This window comes from Myripristis murdjan, chromosome 9 (assembly GCF_902150065.1).
Source record: "Myripristis murdjan chromosome 9, fMyrMur1.1, whole genome shotgun sequence".
NCBI lineage: Eukaryota > Metazoa > Chordata > Actinopteri > Holocentriformes > Holocentridae > Myripristis > Myripristis murdjan.
In genome coordinates, this window is record NC_043988.1 from 27057313 (window position 1) to 27072801 (window position 15489).

Consider the following 15489-nt stretch of genomic DNA (forward strand, 5'->3'; position numbering starts at 1 on the left):
TGAGAGTGACATGCAAGTGCTTAAGTGTAGGGTGCTTAAGTGCAGGTGTATTTTGTTGGAAACCTGTAATTTGAGGGGATCCATTTCTTTAGAGATCTCCTGTCGCCTCATTTCTGCAATGGTCCTCGGTCCTTTCTTATCAGGCTTAGAGGCAAATCCCTGAGTTGACAGCAGGTCTTCAAAATCATCCTCCTTCACCTTGGGCTTGGGGCCTGCATCACAACACAATACAGAGAACTGAAGCTATGGTATCAAAATACTGAAAAAGTAAAGAAATTAAACTAGGGGATCTAAATGAACCACTGAATGAAATGCCTTGAGATGCTGTTGCATGTCAGAGATACAGATGTAGCCCACATAGAAGCTGCAGCTGCTTGTTCACTGACTGCTGTACTTTGGCATGATACCTAAGAGGAACTGTCTGTATCACAAACAGTACCTGAGATATTTAATACAGTAATAATATATATTTTGGTGGCTTTTATATAGTCTTGATATACACACAAAATTGTTAACACATTCAAAGAATCCATTAGGAAACTTTAAGTCAGGGAATTGTCCATATCGGGACTCAAATTGTGATCATGATCAATAGTCACAATCATTAGTCCTGGTAAATTTAGGAAAAAATATTTTACTGCTCTTAAGATGTCATATTAAGATCATAACTAATTTCAAACATACCGAATCCAGGTGCACGGACTCCCCTCTCCTCTCTTCCTCCGATGACGCTGGAGAAGCTGAGGTTGTAGTTCGGTTTTGAGGGCTGTGAGCCTGAAGCAGGCTGGGAGGATGACGGCATTTTAGGTGCCGATCCAGATCCCGCACCAGGCATCCAGGGTTTGTTCTGGGCTGAGCTGGGTCTTCCAGGCTGCCAGGACTGGCCTTGAGGTTTAGCAGAGGAGGTAGGAGCCTTGGAGCTGAAAGCAGGGCCAGAAAAACTAGTGCTGGAGGAAGCTGGAGGAGAGTTGGAGGAAAAGGGAGGAGAAATGATTAGCGGTCAGTCAAGCTACATTATGAATCTACTCTATCTGTCTATCCATCTAACTATGCACAATTTGTAAGAACATGTTATTTACTGCAGGCTGGATTACAGTGGTTGTTTTGTAGACATCCAGACTTCTGAACACAAACAACACTGTAGGAAACTAATATTTCTGGACATCAACCATTGTGGCTGAGACACAGCAATGATTACCAGCTACTGTCACTGTATTTACAAGTCAGATATAATTTTCAGTGTAGAAAAAGTCAGTGATGACTGGTAACTTGTGAAAGTAACCAGAAAGTCAGTTCTCAGACATCAGATGAAACTGCTCTTCTTCTTGGACTTAAAGGTGTCAGGTGTTGTCTAAGAAAGTTTTGTCTGATGTCTAGCTGTACTACACCTTAGACTTGACAAAAGATATATTTTTTTGCACATTTACTGGCATGAGGATTACATAAGTGTTTCTGGATACTACTGCCACTCTATCAAGATTTGATCCGTCAAAAATAGGCTGCCTGCCCAGTTCCCTGCTTGCTGTTGGCATATTACCACCATTATAGGCAACTTGTCAACTGAGCAGGCCTCTTACCTGGTAAATTGGACCCCAGGTTTCCTAAGTCAGCAAAAGGATCAAAGGTTTGAGACTTGGCCTTTGACATGGATGACACTCCAGGAGCTACACAGGACACATGAGAATGTGTTTTAGAATTCAATCATTTTATTTACAAAAACCCATCAATCTAAAAGAACTGTCCAAGGGGTGCAACAACATATGGACAGGTAAAGTGATGACACATTGTGGCTGGTGCATCCCCAGTTCACCAGCCATTTCTGCTGTGACACAAACTCAGTGGAGGGATAATTTTAAATGTCAACTGCATTTGAACATTAGCTTATTATAACTTGAAGAAATAAAACACAAAAGAGCTGCGAGGCTTGCTAAATGTGCATACAAAATCCAAAAAAAGTTCCTCCACATACCTGTGTTGGTGTAATTGGATTTGTTGGTGGTGGTGCTCATGCCAGCAGTGGTGCTGGCTGCCCAGCTGTCCCAACCCCCCAGCAGGTCAGGCTGGCTGGCTGATGACGTCATCTTAGGAGGGTCATTCAATCGCTTATCTGTTACGACACAAACACAAAACGGCCATTAACTTGGACTGAGAAAGACAAGAAATGTTTTTATACAGATGAGCTTTAATGTCTTGCACTTACTGAGGTTGAAGAGGCTGGTGTTGGACACAGGTGGAGGGTTACTGTGTGCTGAACTGAACCCGCTGGTACCAGAAGTATCAGAGCCCAACAAATCCTCAAACAGGTCAGGTCCCGAGGCCTGCCGTGATGAACCCAACCCAGAGCCAGTGCTGGAGCTGGAGCCCATCCCAAACGGATCAAACGGGTCAGCCATGGCTGTGGGACAGACAGAGATGTGGAGGGAAGAAAGGAAGACAAAGAATTGGAGGGTTTTAACACTAGAAATGAAAGATAAGGACATTTTATTAACATTGACATTATTTTTTTACTTGCAAAGGGCAATGTGACAGAGCCACAGTAAGGAACCAAGGTAACCAATCCAATTTAGCTATGTGATGGAACTGAGGCTCAAATGCACTTTGTGAAACATAAGACTTGCTGGAGCCACCACCAAACATCTCGACAGGTAGGAAATTAACATCTGCTGTGTGTGTGTGTGTGTGTGAATAAGTTTGATTCAGCTACTGTCAGGCAACCACCCATCATCTTGGTGTAATTTTCTATTCATTTTTGTCTGGTAAAATAGTAGAAGTGTTTCTTGCCCTGATTATTAACTCATTTTACACTACATTAGAAACAAAGTGACTTTTGAAGTTAAGTCAAATTTGAGATATCCACCATTTGGAAACTTTGATGCTTATTCCTGAAAACCAAATGCTGGCATAAAAGTTGATAATATTGTTTTCTTATATCTGGAAAAAAACAATTTGGAGGCCAGGGCATTTCTGTAACACTATAATACTTTATTTACAGCAATATTTTGTCCATACTGCGATTTCGCTAATTTTTCGATTAATTGTTCAGCCAAAGAGTGAACTCTTACTTTTTGCAGCTGGTGCTGTCCCACTAGGTGTCCCACTGAAGAACAAATCCTCCTGCACTGCACCAGTGTGACCAGCAGGGGGAGCAAACAAGTCATTAAGGAGGTCACTGTTGCTGGAAGAAGCTTTCAGGCCTGCCTGGACTCCGTCATGAGGAGCAGAGGCGGAGGAGGAGGATGCAGGATGAGGTCCAGGGTCAGAGTTCAACCCTAAGAGGTCCGCTGTGTCACTGGCAGGGGCTTCCTGGGCAGGAGGGGGAGTCTGGAACAAGGACGGGAAGAAGAGCAAGGAAAATCATGGATGGGGGGAGGCAAGAGTGAAAAAATAAGGCAGATTTGAGGGCTGAAACACTATCTGTACCTGAGTACGAAAATCAACACCTGCCAAATTCAGGTTAAAGCTGACTGCTTTGTCCAATGTAACAGATACTTTTGTGACTGCCAAGCAACACCTAAGGCTTCTTTTCTTCTCTAACACTCAGTTAGGTGAGTAAAATGCTGAAAGTAGATGATTCATTCTGGAATTAATCAGACATTGTGGCTTCTATATCTATATATCCATATCTGTATATAAAACAAATGATACAACAGCATCTTAATTGCAACTTGCTCTTCCGAACCTCTGTTTCCCAACTTGTTAAACTTTGAGATGGCACATTTGCAAAAATGTGAAATATCCACACTGCAAAATTTCATGTGGAATATTGTTTTGGTCTCTTGTGTATGGTATTTGATTGAGTTTTAGTATTAGAGAAGAAAAGAATAGTTAACCAAATTTCTAATGAATCTGTAATAAATGGATGCTCTGTCAAGTAAAACACTTACAACCTCTAGACTTCATACAATCAGTCATGTAGTACAGCCTGTAAAGCGAGAATACATGATCATTAATCAAAGCAACGTTCAAGTTTCCCACCTGGAAGTCAGCATCAAACAGCGGCTCGCTGGGGTCGCGTGACAGCGGCTCCCCACCGGGAGCAGAGTAAGAATAGGACTCCCCGTCTGATTGGTCGCTCAGGTCGTCTTGGTCATTCAGGGTCCCGCCTCCCTGACTGTCTGAGGCGTCCTGGTGGCCACTTCCATCTGGAAAAGAGTGATGAGGCTGGTTAACAGAAGTTTTAGAGCACTGGATTTTAAAGTTTTTCCAGTTCAAATCCTGATGGGAAAATCTGGGCAGGGAGAGAGAATGAGAATTTCTCTCCTGTCCTTCAGCAATGACTGCCGAGGTATCCTTGAGCAAGGCACTAAACAATAACACTGCCCAGGTGTGAGTGTGTGGAAATGAGTAAGTGTGAATGGAGCAGCACATTAATGAAGAACAAACATTCATGCCCACTCAACTATCCAACTTCTTTCAGAGCTGCCACTATTGGCAGGGTTTTGCATAATATTTATTTTATTTATTATTTATTTAATGTTTATTTGATCAGGACAGATACATTTGCATTGAACATAAATATGATACCTTGCAACATAGCAACTATAGTCGTAGCTAATTTGCAATGTCTGGCAATGCAATGTCTGGTCTCTTTGTTTAAACATAATCAACACAAGAAATAACACAAAAATCAATATTACTGGAATATCTGGAAAATATAATATATATGTTCCAGAGGGCTTAAGCCTATCATGTCCTTCATTCAAGTAAAAAGCATCATGACAGCAAAGTGAGGCTAACAGGAAGAGCTTTTTTTGTAGTTTCAGCCTTCCTGTTCAGAATAGCATCAAATTGTATTTGAAGGGGGAAAATCATCTCAGACAAAGTTTACCTGTGTACCAACTACATGTTAAACCGGTCTGAGCATTATTCCCTGGGGTGTCATCATTACAAACTGATTGTTTTTTCCTGGTATTGAAAATCTCTTACCGTCCCAGTCCAGGGTCTGGAAAAAGTTGTTGGAGTTGGTTTCAGCGCTGACAGGAGACTCTTCAGTCACACTGCAGTCCTCAGGAGTCTGAGCCGGCTGGGCCGACTCGGAGTCGTAAAATGCCGAGGAACCTGGCTGGCGGGGAAGCTCTGGCTTACCTAGGAAGGGGGTAAGGATCAAAGGTTTCATTTGAAAAAATGAAGACAACAGCAAACAAATTATTTTCTGTATTTTCTACAGAGCAGAAACTAAATTATATAATAACTCAGAACAGAAAAGTCACAATAATATGTCACACTAACAAACAATGGTAAATAAAATCCATGTGAAGTCATCACACAGCTTGTCTATTTAACCCTCAATCGACCAATATGTTTCACACCCACTAATGCCCAACTGGGGTCAGATCAGACCTCAGTTTAAAATGAATGAAAAAGGAAAAAAAAGAAAGATTTTTTTTTTTTTTTAATTGAAGTCATTAGAGAGGTTACAGACATTGGATGTATTACAATTATCTAATTGTAGATAATTGTAATACATCCAATGTATTACAATTATCTAATTTATTACAATTATGGCATATTTAGTGATAATTTAAAACAAATATTATTCATATTTTGAAATTGGGAAAAACTTCCCACAAAAGTCCCCTTCTCCTCTCTCTGTGAATATGTGTCACTTGACATCTTGTCCTTAGAGAAATCTGGATTTTTATAAAGATTAATTTGATCAAGGAACAAAGGCGATATTCGTTGCTTTTGACTGGGTTCACATATGACTCCAGTGACATGTCAAAACATAATTTCAATTTTCAATTTTATTTTATTCAAAATGGACAGTGTACAGTTCAAACATAAATGTTGCCATCATCCCAAATGAAGGCAGAAATCTGAAAAAAAGTATGGATTTATTGACGAACTGATTGACAAAGTCAAGAAATTTTGGACTAATCAAAGAATTAACCATTAAAGATATGAATAAAAGTAAATGTCTGAGATCAGATATGACCCCAGTTAGCCACTTGAGGGTCAAGCCATCCTTGAAATTCCATGGAAAGTACTGGTTTCACCTCTCACTGCTGACTTGTCCTCACACACCAGGGTTTGGCCATGTTGCGGCCTATTTGGCTCAAAGCCAGCGTCTCCTCTTTCTTTAGAACCTGGCTAAACCAAACCGGACCACAGAGCAGGCTTTGTAACACGACCTGGCAGGAGCCTGCTCAAGCTGCCCCCAAGCTCCAACAGGAGGGACGACTGATACTAAACAGAAAACCTGCTGTATAACTTGGAATCATTATGTGCAGCATTTTTAAGTGTAACTTATTTATTTCACAAAGTAAGATACTGGAAGACAACAATAACACTGTAATCTTGTCTTTACTGTTCTAAATTTACAGTGTGGAAAAGAAGCTCATTGTTTTCAAATCCTGCTTCTCCTTTGCCTACATGCTCATAAATGGAGACTCAAAGTAAAGACTAAACCATAACACACCCAGGCCGACCTTGTGCTGAGCAGAGCCTATGGAGACAGGGATCCATCAAGTGAAAACACCTACCAAACTTGCTGAGGATCTCCTGCTGCTCATCCCGAGAGGAGAAAAGGATTTTGGGGTTGAGTCCCTTGGTGTGGAAGCCGTCCCATGGAGGGGTCTTGGAGCTGGGTCGATCCCTGGGTTCTACCTCAATGTCCAGGTTGACTTGGAACAGGTCCGGGTACTTCTCCTGGATGTCACAGGCATCCAGATCATACCTGATGGGAAAAGAGAGGGATGGGTAAGAGGAGGGAAGTGAGAAAGAGAACATTTTAAGAGCTCGATTCCAAAACGATATATATACCATTTAAAAAAAATAGTGTCATGACTGACAAAATGACCTCTGGCATTAAAATAAGAAAAAGTTCACTGCATGAACTATGATGATTAATAGTTACTCTTCAGGTTATGAGTCATCTTAGCTGCTAGGCCTTACGAAAGTGAGTTAAAATTATCAGATGTTTGCCAGTAGGAAGCTTGAGCAGTGAATGAATGATCTTAGCAATGTACGTGTATTGCACAAAGACTGTAGACATACTTGGCAAACTTGACGGTGGTGGCATTTCTGGGGACGAAGCCTGTGTGGAACTGGATCTGAAACATCTTCATGGATGCCATCTGAAACAAAATAGACTTAAATGTTCACTTTATCCCTAATCACCTTTAATTGCCTTGCATACACCTTTAAATACACATTTTGCATTTAGATGACAGCACCGGCACGGAGGCTTACAATGAGTACAAAGTACAGTGTCAAGTTCTATTAATGTTTTCACATAGATATTTCACAGCACAGTCTGTGAAACATTAGCTGCATCTAATGTTTCATAGTACAGCATGACTGCATTACTAATGAACACCACATTTGCTGAGAATATTTTGTGTATGTGTGCTTATGCTAAGGTCTACACTACACCAGAAAGCAAGAGTCATGACCCTTAGCCCATCAGGGTGTATATACGAGTGTATTCACCAACATGTTCATACAGGTATAAACTGTGTGTCTGTGCCTGCAAGTTTATGTGTGTGTATACACCTGCATGTTTCTGTGTGTTTGCATCAGCCTGTAAGTGTACCTTGGCCTGCAGGCGTCCTCCCAGAGTAGATCTAGCGTGGTAGATCACCACCAGCACATCTCCTTGGACTGTCACATTGAGGGGAATCTCTGCTCTCCCGTCCTCCATCTTAAAATCCCTGGAGAGAGAGAGCGAGCAGATGAGAGTGTGAAAGAAAAGAACAACTTTATCCAGGGAAATCTGACTGAGGGAGCATATTCTTTTTCAGCAACATCCATGCTTCACAATCATATAATTTACCCATGACATTTTCAAGTATTCGTGAAAACCTACTTCATCTTGTCGTACTCCTGCGACGTGGTGAGGACCCTCTCGTCTCCAACATACACTTCGCAGAACGGCCTACACCCGTTGCGTTGCTTGTTGAAGAGCGGCACAGGCGTCATGACAATGGAGCGGATCACTATGGGCTTGCAGTGGGGGATGATGGGCTCCTCGGCCATCATGTCGCACATATATTCTATATACCTACAGAAAACAACCACCAAATCAAAACCAAGATGGCATGTTCACAGAACGGCAAAATATCTTTCTTACGGACAAACTCAGATGTTAAAAAAGTAACAACCATTTGGTTTTACAGTTCATAGTCTGTAAATGTGAACTGGATAAACGGGAATAAACTGAAACTGAACTGTGGGTTATGACCAAAATCTAAAAGAGAGGATTAACTCAGAAATTGTCAATTTTACAAGCATTATAACTGTATTGGTATGCATACGATCTGGCCACAACTGTAACAACCCCCTAGTCTATTGAGAAATGCTCCCCCGATTACAGGATGATGTGCATGTATGTGTGCGAACCTCTTGTGTGAGGGAGCTATGCCAGGTGGGCAGCGCTTCATGGAGAACATGTAGACGGCAGCTTCAGCCGTGGTGAACAGACGACAGAAACACAGGAATGAACACACCGCCACAGCCGATGCTGCCCTGCCATCCTGTACAGAGAAACAAGAGACAATAAAAACATCATGAGAGAAGAGAAGAGAAGAGAAGAGAAGAGAAGAGAAGAGAAGAGAAGAGAAGAGAAGAGAAGAGAAGAGAAGAAGAAAAGAGAAGCTACTAACCAGACAGTGGACTATACAGATGTTCCTCTGGTCCTGTTTGAGCCACAGGTGCATGTTCTTACACACACTGTAGAGACTGCGGAGGTTCGGGGCACGACGCGCCTGCCAGTTACACTCGGAAACCTACACACACAAGGTTAAGAACCTTTATTTACAATGCTTAATGGGTAGTCAGTCCCAATATTCACCAGCCATTTTGACTCCTCTACAAGCCAAGTATAGAAAAGAGGAACTTCTAAATGTGCGGCTGATAGAGTGGGTTAACTTATCAGCCACAGGCAAAATTTACTAGAATTTAGCTATGGAGATAACTTCCCCCTCAGACACACATGCTTGGGTGTTTTCTCATTCGTACCCTGTTGTGGAATCGTGAAGGCCTGTAGGATCGTTTGGAGAGGTTGTAAACAGCATAGTGGCCGGCGTGACGTGAGTCTAGGAACAGGCGAACGTCCTCAATGTTGTTCTTTATCGCTGACTCGACCCCCTCTGCTGGGAATGACATGACTACACACACACAAAAGCACACACAAGGAAACATGCAACAAATTAACTAAGGAAAAAAAAAAAAACAACAGTACAGTTTTTCTGAATGGCAACATTTGGGATGTATGACTCAGACTAATAGTTGCAGAACAAGCAATGCACTGTTTTACAGCCTCCCCCGCAACTCCCACATCTTCTTTCAATTCTAATACTGTCCAGGTTGAAGTTTAGATTGATCACTGAGCAGAGGACGATGCCTACCTGCTATTCTGGAGGTGATGTATGAAATATCCAGGTCCCCTTTGGCATAGCTGTGAGAGAAAACACAAATGGCACACTCATGAATTTATCTGCAGCACGTAGACAGCATAGTACAGAGTGCAAGATACTATTTAAATAACAAAAAAGAGTTGACTACACTATGGGAGAAAATGTAAATATAACCATCACAGAAGTCACACTTTTCTTCTGTGAGCTTGTTCAACTACTGCGGTGCTCTGTCCCCAGGAGAAACTATGTTTCCTAAACTTTTTTGAAAAAGTTTAGGATTTGCTTGCTTTATTGCTGCCAAAAGTTAAAAATGAAAAATCTGGTTCCTTTTTGTAACGTTTGAGAAAGAGCTGTCTGCAGTATTGTTACAGGAGAGGGGCATGGTAGGTATTTCAACAGAGATAATAATTCCACAATTAATACAACCTTTTGTTTTACCATTGATTACTGCCAAGCAACCTGGTCTAGCGCCTCAAAACAAGATCTTAGTAAGATCAAGCTCGTTCAAAACGGAGCTGAATGCCTTGCTCTTCACTGCTCAAAGAGGGACAGTGGGGAAGAGATGCATGCCAGGCTGTCATGGATGAGGGTGGAGGAGTAGACCGGCATGACGCCTGGTCCAGTATTAAAAAAGAAAAAAAAGGGCCTTAAGAAAACCTACATACTTATATTTGCAGGTAACACACAGCAGTGATAGACATTATGATACAAGACAAGACTTCAAGGGATGCTTCATGTCACCTTTACCAAAAACCAACACTTTAAAGAAAACTACTACCACTGGATTTAACCAAGATTACCGGTAAAATCACTTTCATTTCAAAATCACTTGAAAAGAAATTAAGAACAGCAATTATTCAGAAAGGAATCAGTTTAGGCTACATATGCCTTCAGATAGCAGATACCTGATATTCATCAACATCAGGGCACCATTCTTCAGTTTTTGCTTCAACAGGATTACTGATTTATAGGCGGAACAGCTACATCTAGACAAACTATACAGCTACAGCTTAAGCACTGGGGCGGTGAGCTAAAAGCTTAAGGGCATTTCACCGGGGTAGATGCTTGCCATAACCCAGGAATAAATATAGGCCTTCTTGTTGAATGATGGCCGCCTTACTGACTATGCCACCTTGCTGTTAACTCTCATTTGTTACTGACATCATCTAAGAAGTAGGCTGCACTGGATTTTACAACAACCAATAAAAGCAAAGAAAAATGGCATTCTGACATTAATCGGATTGGAAAAATGACAAGCAAAAACCAAGCAAAGTTAGCGCACAGCCCCCTTTACTTTTGCCAGTTACTCTCCAAACATTAGGGACACACAAACAAGTTATAATGCTAAACTAGTTAATCCATCTATGCCGATGATTCTTCATTGTGTCTGTATGGAGTTAGGGCACACATGATGCTGGTTAAGACACACAAGTAGCTAGAATGCTGGTTTAGTGTACAGTGGGGGGGTAATCAAATCTCCTCAAGAGTCACTCGTTCACTCATTCATCCTTCATTTTACCATTCAATTATCTATGCAACTGTTTTTACAACTCGTGATGAAATTGAGGCAAGGAGGGCTATGGATAGGACTCTCAGCCTGTCAGGACACAACATCTAAGGTAATATTTAAGGTAATATCACAGACAAGCTGTTCTGATTTTGACTCATCTTGAAGGGATAATGGATCTCTGCACTGTATTCTGGCATTTAAAGATATTACACTAATTATTGAATGTTTAAATTTTTAGTTTTTAAAGGCCATAACTCCTACATCATGTCCATTTCACAAGAAACTTGTTTTAGTCTTAAACGTGACATCTCAGACAACACTGGTGTGAGTGCATTTAGTCACAATGTTCTGGTGTTTAAAATATACATGGATTGGTGTAATGTAGGTTCTGTAGTTTAACATCCAAATTACAAACTATAGAAAACAAGGATTGCTACACACCTGGTCCAATTTTAATGAAACTTGGAGGGATGGTGCATCTTGATAATGACTGGCCTAAAGCGTTCCTTCATCATTTGTGGAGGTCACATTTAACTTTCTTCCATTTACCAATCATTCTCCCATTCTCTTTTAATTGGCCACTTATCTGTTCACTTCCCTCACTTTCTCCATTCACTCAGTTCATTCATTCAGTGTTGTTAGGGTCAGCAATTACAGTGTGTAATTACGGACAAAGCACAGCATAAGGCTTAGTAGGGTTCTCTTTCTCTCTATCAAACACACACACACACACTATAGGAACACACACGGAACGGGTCATGAGTCAGGTCTGCAACATTGACCCATATTTACCTTGGGCTGCTAGGTGATGACACAGTAGGATCATGAGGGATGCGGGACAGAAAAAAAAACAGACAACAAAAAAATAAACTAAACAACCACCACCACCAAACAAACAAAAGCAAATGGACAAACCAATGACAGGTTAACCAGATGAAACCTTGACTTTGAGTGAGTCTGGGCAGCATGGCTATTAAGGTAAATCTAAGGGCAGGGTAGAAGTGAGCATGCATGAAAACACTGACCACTTCCAGGTGCATAATGAAGATCTAAAATCAACTAAGGTCAAGGCAACTGTCATGAAACACAATGATTGTCAATGAAAGGTTTGGTGACAGAGGGGCCAATACCAGAGTATTTGTTTTGGACCATCAACAGTATTTAATATATACTCAGTGGTCACTTTATTAGGTACACCTGTACAATGTAATGCAATTGCAGTGGCGTTCTTCTGGACTACATTATATTGAGAGGTGTTTCCAATTTTTTGTCCTCCTTACTCATATACAACCGGGGGGGACAGAATATTAGAAACACCTCTCAATATAATGCAGTCCAGTACAACAGCACCACTAGCTATGACTTCAATGCCAAACATATAATTGAATTCACATCTCAGTGACGGGATCAACAAGATGAACATCATAGGCATCATAAAGGTAAACTTCATAGCAGAACATTTTATTGCATTGTGTTAGATTGTACACTTGTGCCTAGTAAAGTGGCACTGAGTGCATGCTACTTGGTAGGTGCTTTCATCTAAATGTCCTTGTAGTGTCATGAATACAGACAGCTAGAACTGTGGATTTAAATGCTTCAAGAAGCAGATTTTTGCCTCATTCCTTTACAATGGCGTGATGATCATAAGCACATAACTGATAAAAAGACTGACTTCATAGACTGGTTGCCAAGGCAATCATTAGGGCAGCACCTTACCTAGCTACTGACTGGATGACCTTAGAGGAAGTGTCCTTTATGTTGGTCAGGAAGCGTTCTGTCCCACCTTTCAAAATGTCTAGAAAGCCGCTGCCTGATTGATCAGGATCATAAACACCTATACAGCACAGGGAAAACAGAAAAAAAGAGAGGTTACTGATGAATTTGTGGATATCATGATGGTTTAAAACACTGACATTGGGTTTATGTATTATTGCATGTAAATCAGGAGCATGGTTAACACCTAAAACTGCATGCTGGTCAACTTGGTGATGTCTGTATTTTGAAACAAAGCAATCTAATGGAAGGGAAAAGGAGGAAAGAGTTGTCTACCACGGTATGAACAATCCCCATGTAGTTTATAATATGATGAATAGGGACTATGATTGAAAAGTGAAAAATAAGCTTGGCTCTAAAGCATGGTGGATATCAAATATCTAAAGGGCATGTTCCCTCTGTTTGAAAAGGCAGTATGTATTATGTCACAGTTAAACACTGATTAAATGTCATTAACAGGTAGTTCAACGAAAAAAGGGGTTTGAGGGAAACGTCACTCAAATTACAAATGAAAATTGTAAGGTCTAGGACAGCTTATACTATATTTGTGAACGATGAAAAACGTTGGCCTGGAGAAAATGCAATGGGAAAAATCAAACAACAGTTGCCTTTTTTGAAAAGTAAGAATTTGCAGAACAAAGGACATTCTGAAGCACATTAATTGGCCAGGGCTGACCATATGAATGGGTAGGAGTCTGGAGACACTCCATAACGACAAGAGCAAACACATTCTGCTATCAACAGATGGTTGGCCGACCGTGCAGCAATCCTCTTAATGAACCGTGCACAGCCTGTGTGATTGTGTGCCTATATGTACATGCAAGCTGTATGAACAGTTGTTTGTGTGGGATGCCCGGGGTAATGTGTGCCCATTTCACTAATTTGTAGGGGGGGAGAAAAAGTTAGGAATAAATAACATTCATACAGCTTCTAAACTGCGGAGAAGCACAGGAAAATAGAAGCTACACCACAAAGTAGAAAACTTGTCAATCAAGGCCTCTGGTGAGTTAGACCAGCAGGCCAGCTTTGCGAAAACGAAACAGAAGGATTGCTTAATCATGATGTTTTGTTGTAACTGTTTATAACTGTTTGTAATTGCAGTATTGCTTATTTTGTATGTATGTCTTTTATGTGCTGCAGAACAGGCTACTGTATAAGTTTTTAGTCAGGCCAGTTTAAATTTAACACATTTTAACATTTGTAATGTTACTTTTAATCTTTTCCTGTATCGTAATAAAACAAATGAATAACTGAATGAACGAACAAATGCACAATAAGGCACCTCTTGACAAAATGATTTTTACTCTCCTTTTTCAGGCTATTTTACTTAACAGCTGGAAGCAGTGTAGAAGCTGCCACTGGTTGTTAGAAGAGAAAGGCATTTATCACAAAGACAAAATAGTGTGTATTTTTTTTATTCAATACATCAGCAAATCTGCAAAATCATCTCTCGAATACTTGAGGGTCCCCACTGTCAGGTTGAAAACAACCGGTCTAATACCATTAGTTGTAATCCTTTTCTCTAAGTTCAATGAGGTGACATTCATGACTGCATTGCATGGCACTGACTGTGTGTGTGTATGTGAGTGTGTGTGTGTGTGTGTCAACAGTTGAGGAAGGAGGATCATGTGGCAGTGGCAAATGGCAACTGATTAAAAATAGTTGGTGAAAAAGAGCAGTTGGTTATTAAGTGCCTTGCTCAAGGGCATTTTGATGATAGTCTGCATTAATGAGATCTCAGGGGGAAGACGGAGGACAATGGCTGTCATAGCGAGCCCCACAGTAATGCTGCATGAGTATAAGCATCACATTTTTGGATATAGGGCACAAAGCGAATGACATGAGATTGCCTGCTCTGATCAGAGGTTTCACCTTCCTCAGGTACAGTTTGAACAGTAGAAACAAATACGCAGAGAAGCAGAAAATAACCCACAAACACTCAACCCCCCCGTACCCCTCCCATCCCTCTCCCCATACAGTGTCCCATCGTCTCTTACCAGCATTGTTGTGAAGGTTTTGGATCTGGTTGGGCGGCTGCGCTCCATTGTTACCGAAGCCTCCATTCTGCTCCAGCAGCTGCAGACATTCATATCCGTCAAACACAGGACGCCAACAGTAGTACGCACTCAACATGCTCATTGCATACGACAGGTCAATAACATGAAAACTAAGGTGATCGAAAGGTACCAGACCGAGATAACAAAAAAATTACTCTCCTGCAAGTGGGAAGATGGCATGAGAGTTTGGAAAAGAGGTCCGAGGCAGATAAATGTACAAGCATCCGAAAAAAAGAAGCTACTTTAGACAGTAAAGTAAGATAAGAATAACAAATAAAATAGTAATAATAAAATCACATCCTTATAAAGGCTGGTAGAAAAAAATAGAGATAACAACATGTGGGGGGACAGAAAAAGAGCATCAGACAAATCCTGGGAGCGCAGTTGTGGGTCCAATGCTCTGCTCTGTCACTGACTGAACTGGAAAGAAAAAAAAAAGCTCAAGCAGTGTCCGAGTCCTACGAAGTAGCCAGTATAAACAATCTTGCAGCAAAGAATTAAAAAAAAAATGTGGTCTGTCTTGTTCCCTTGGTCCCACTTATGACAGCCAGCCCGCCTCTGCTCTCGTTTCTTTCTTCCCTCTTTCTCTTCCTCTCATTGTATCTCTTTCCCTTTTATTTCCCAACTTTCTTCTTTCCTTGCTTGGTCTTTGCTCTCTGATCTTAGTCTACGTCTCCCTATGCTTGTCTTCCTCTCTCTGTGTGAAGAAGAGCAGGAGGGAGAGAGAGAGAGAGAGAGAGAGAGAGAGGAGGAGGAGAAGGAATATAATCTCCTTATGTCCAGCAGAGAAACC

General features: G+C 41.1%; 1 protein-coding gene across 3 annotated transcripts in view; it reads right to left on the minus strand.

Annotated features, from left to right (window-relative positions):
* The window catches only part of gak (cyclin G associated kinase), a 36317-nt gene that overhangs the window by 2159 nt on the left and 18669 nt on the right, over positions 1–15489 (minus strand). The window contains exons 10-28 of one of the 3 annotated variants that reach the window (XM_030060051.1): positions 14637–14715; positions 12583–12700; positions 11659–11664; positions 9348–9397; positions 8959–9107; positions 8604–8726; positions 8341–8474; positions 7808–8002; positions 7535–7652; positions 6997–7076; positions 6483–6676; positions 4927–5085; positions 3976–4142; positions 3063–3321; positions 2201–2395; positions 1970–2107; positions 1578–1664; positions 685–957; positions 64–212 (exon numbers count right to left, since the gene is read on the minus strand). In XM_030060051.1, coding sequence (XP_029915911.1) covers positions 64–212; positions 685–957; positions 1578–1664; positions 1970–2107; positions 2201–2395; positions 3063–3321; positions 3976–4142; positions 4927–5085; positions 6483–6676; positions 6997–7076; positions 7535–7652; positions 7808–8002; positions 8341–8474; positions 8604–8726; positions 8959–9107; positions 9348–9397; positions 11659–11664; positions 12583–12700; positions 14637–14715 — 2673 coding nt within the window. Of the gene's footprint in view, positions 1–63; positions 213–684; positions 958–1577; positions 1665–1969; positions 2108–2200; positions 2396–3062; positions 3322–3975; positions 4143–4926; positions 5086–6482; positions 6677–6996; positions 7077–7534; positions 7653–7807; positions 8003–8340; positions 8475–8603; positions 8727–8958; positions 9108–9347; positions 9398–11658; positions 11668–12582; positions 12701–14636; positions 14716–15489 lie in introns of all 3 variants that reach the window. The other 2 variants (XM_030060050.1, XM_030060052.1) reach the window with 2 other exon arrangements.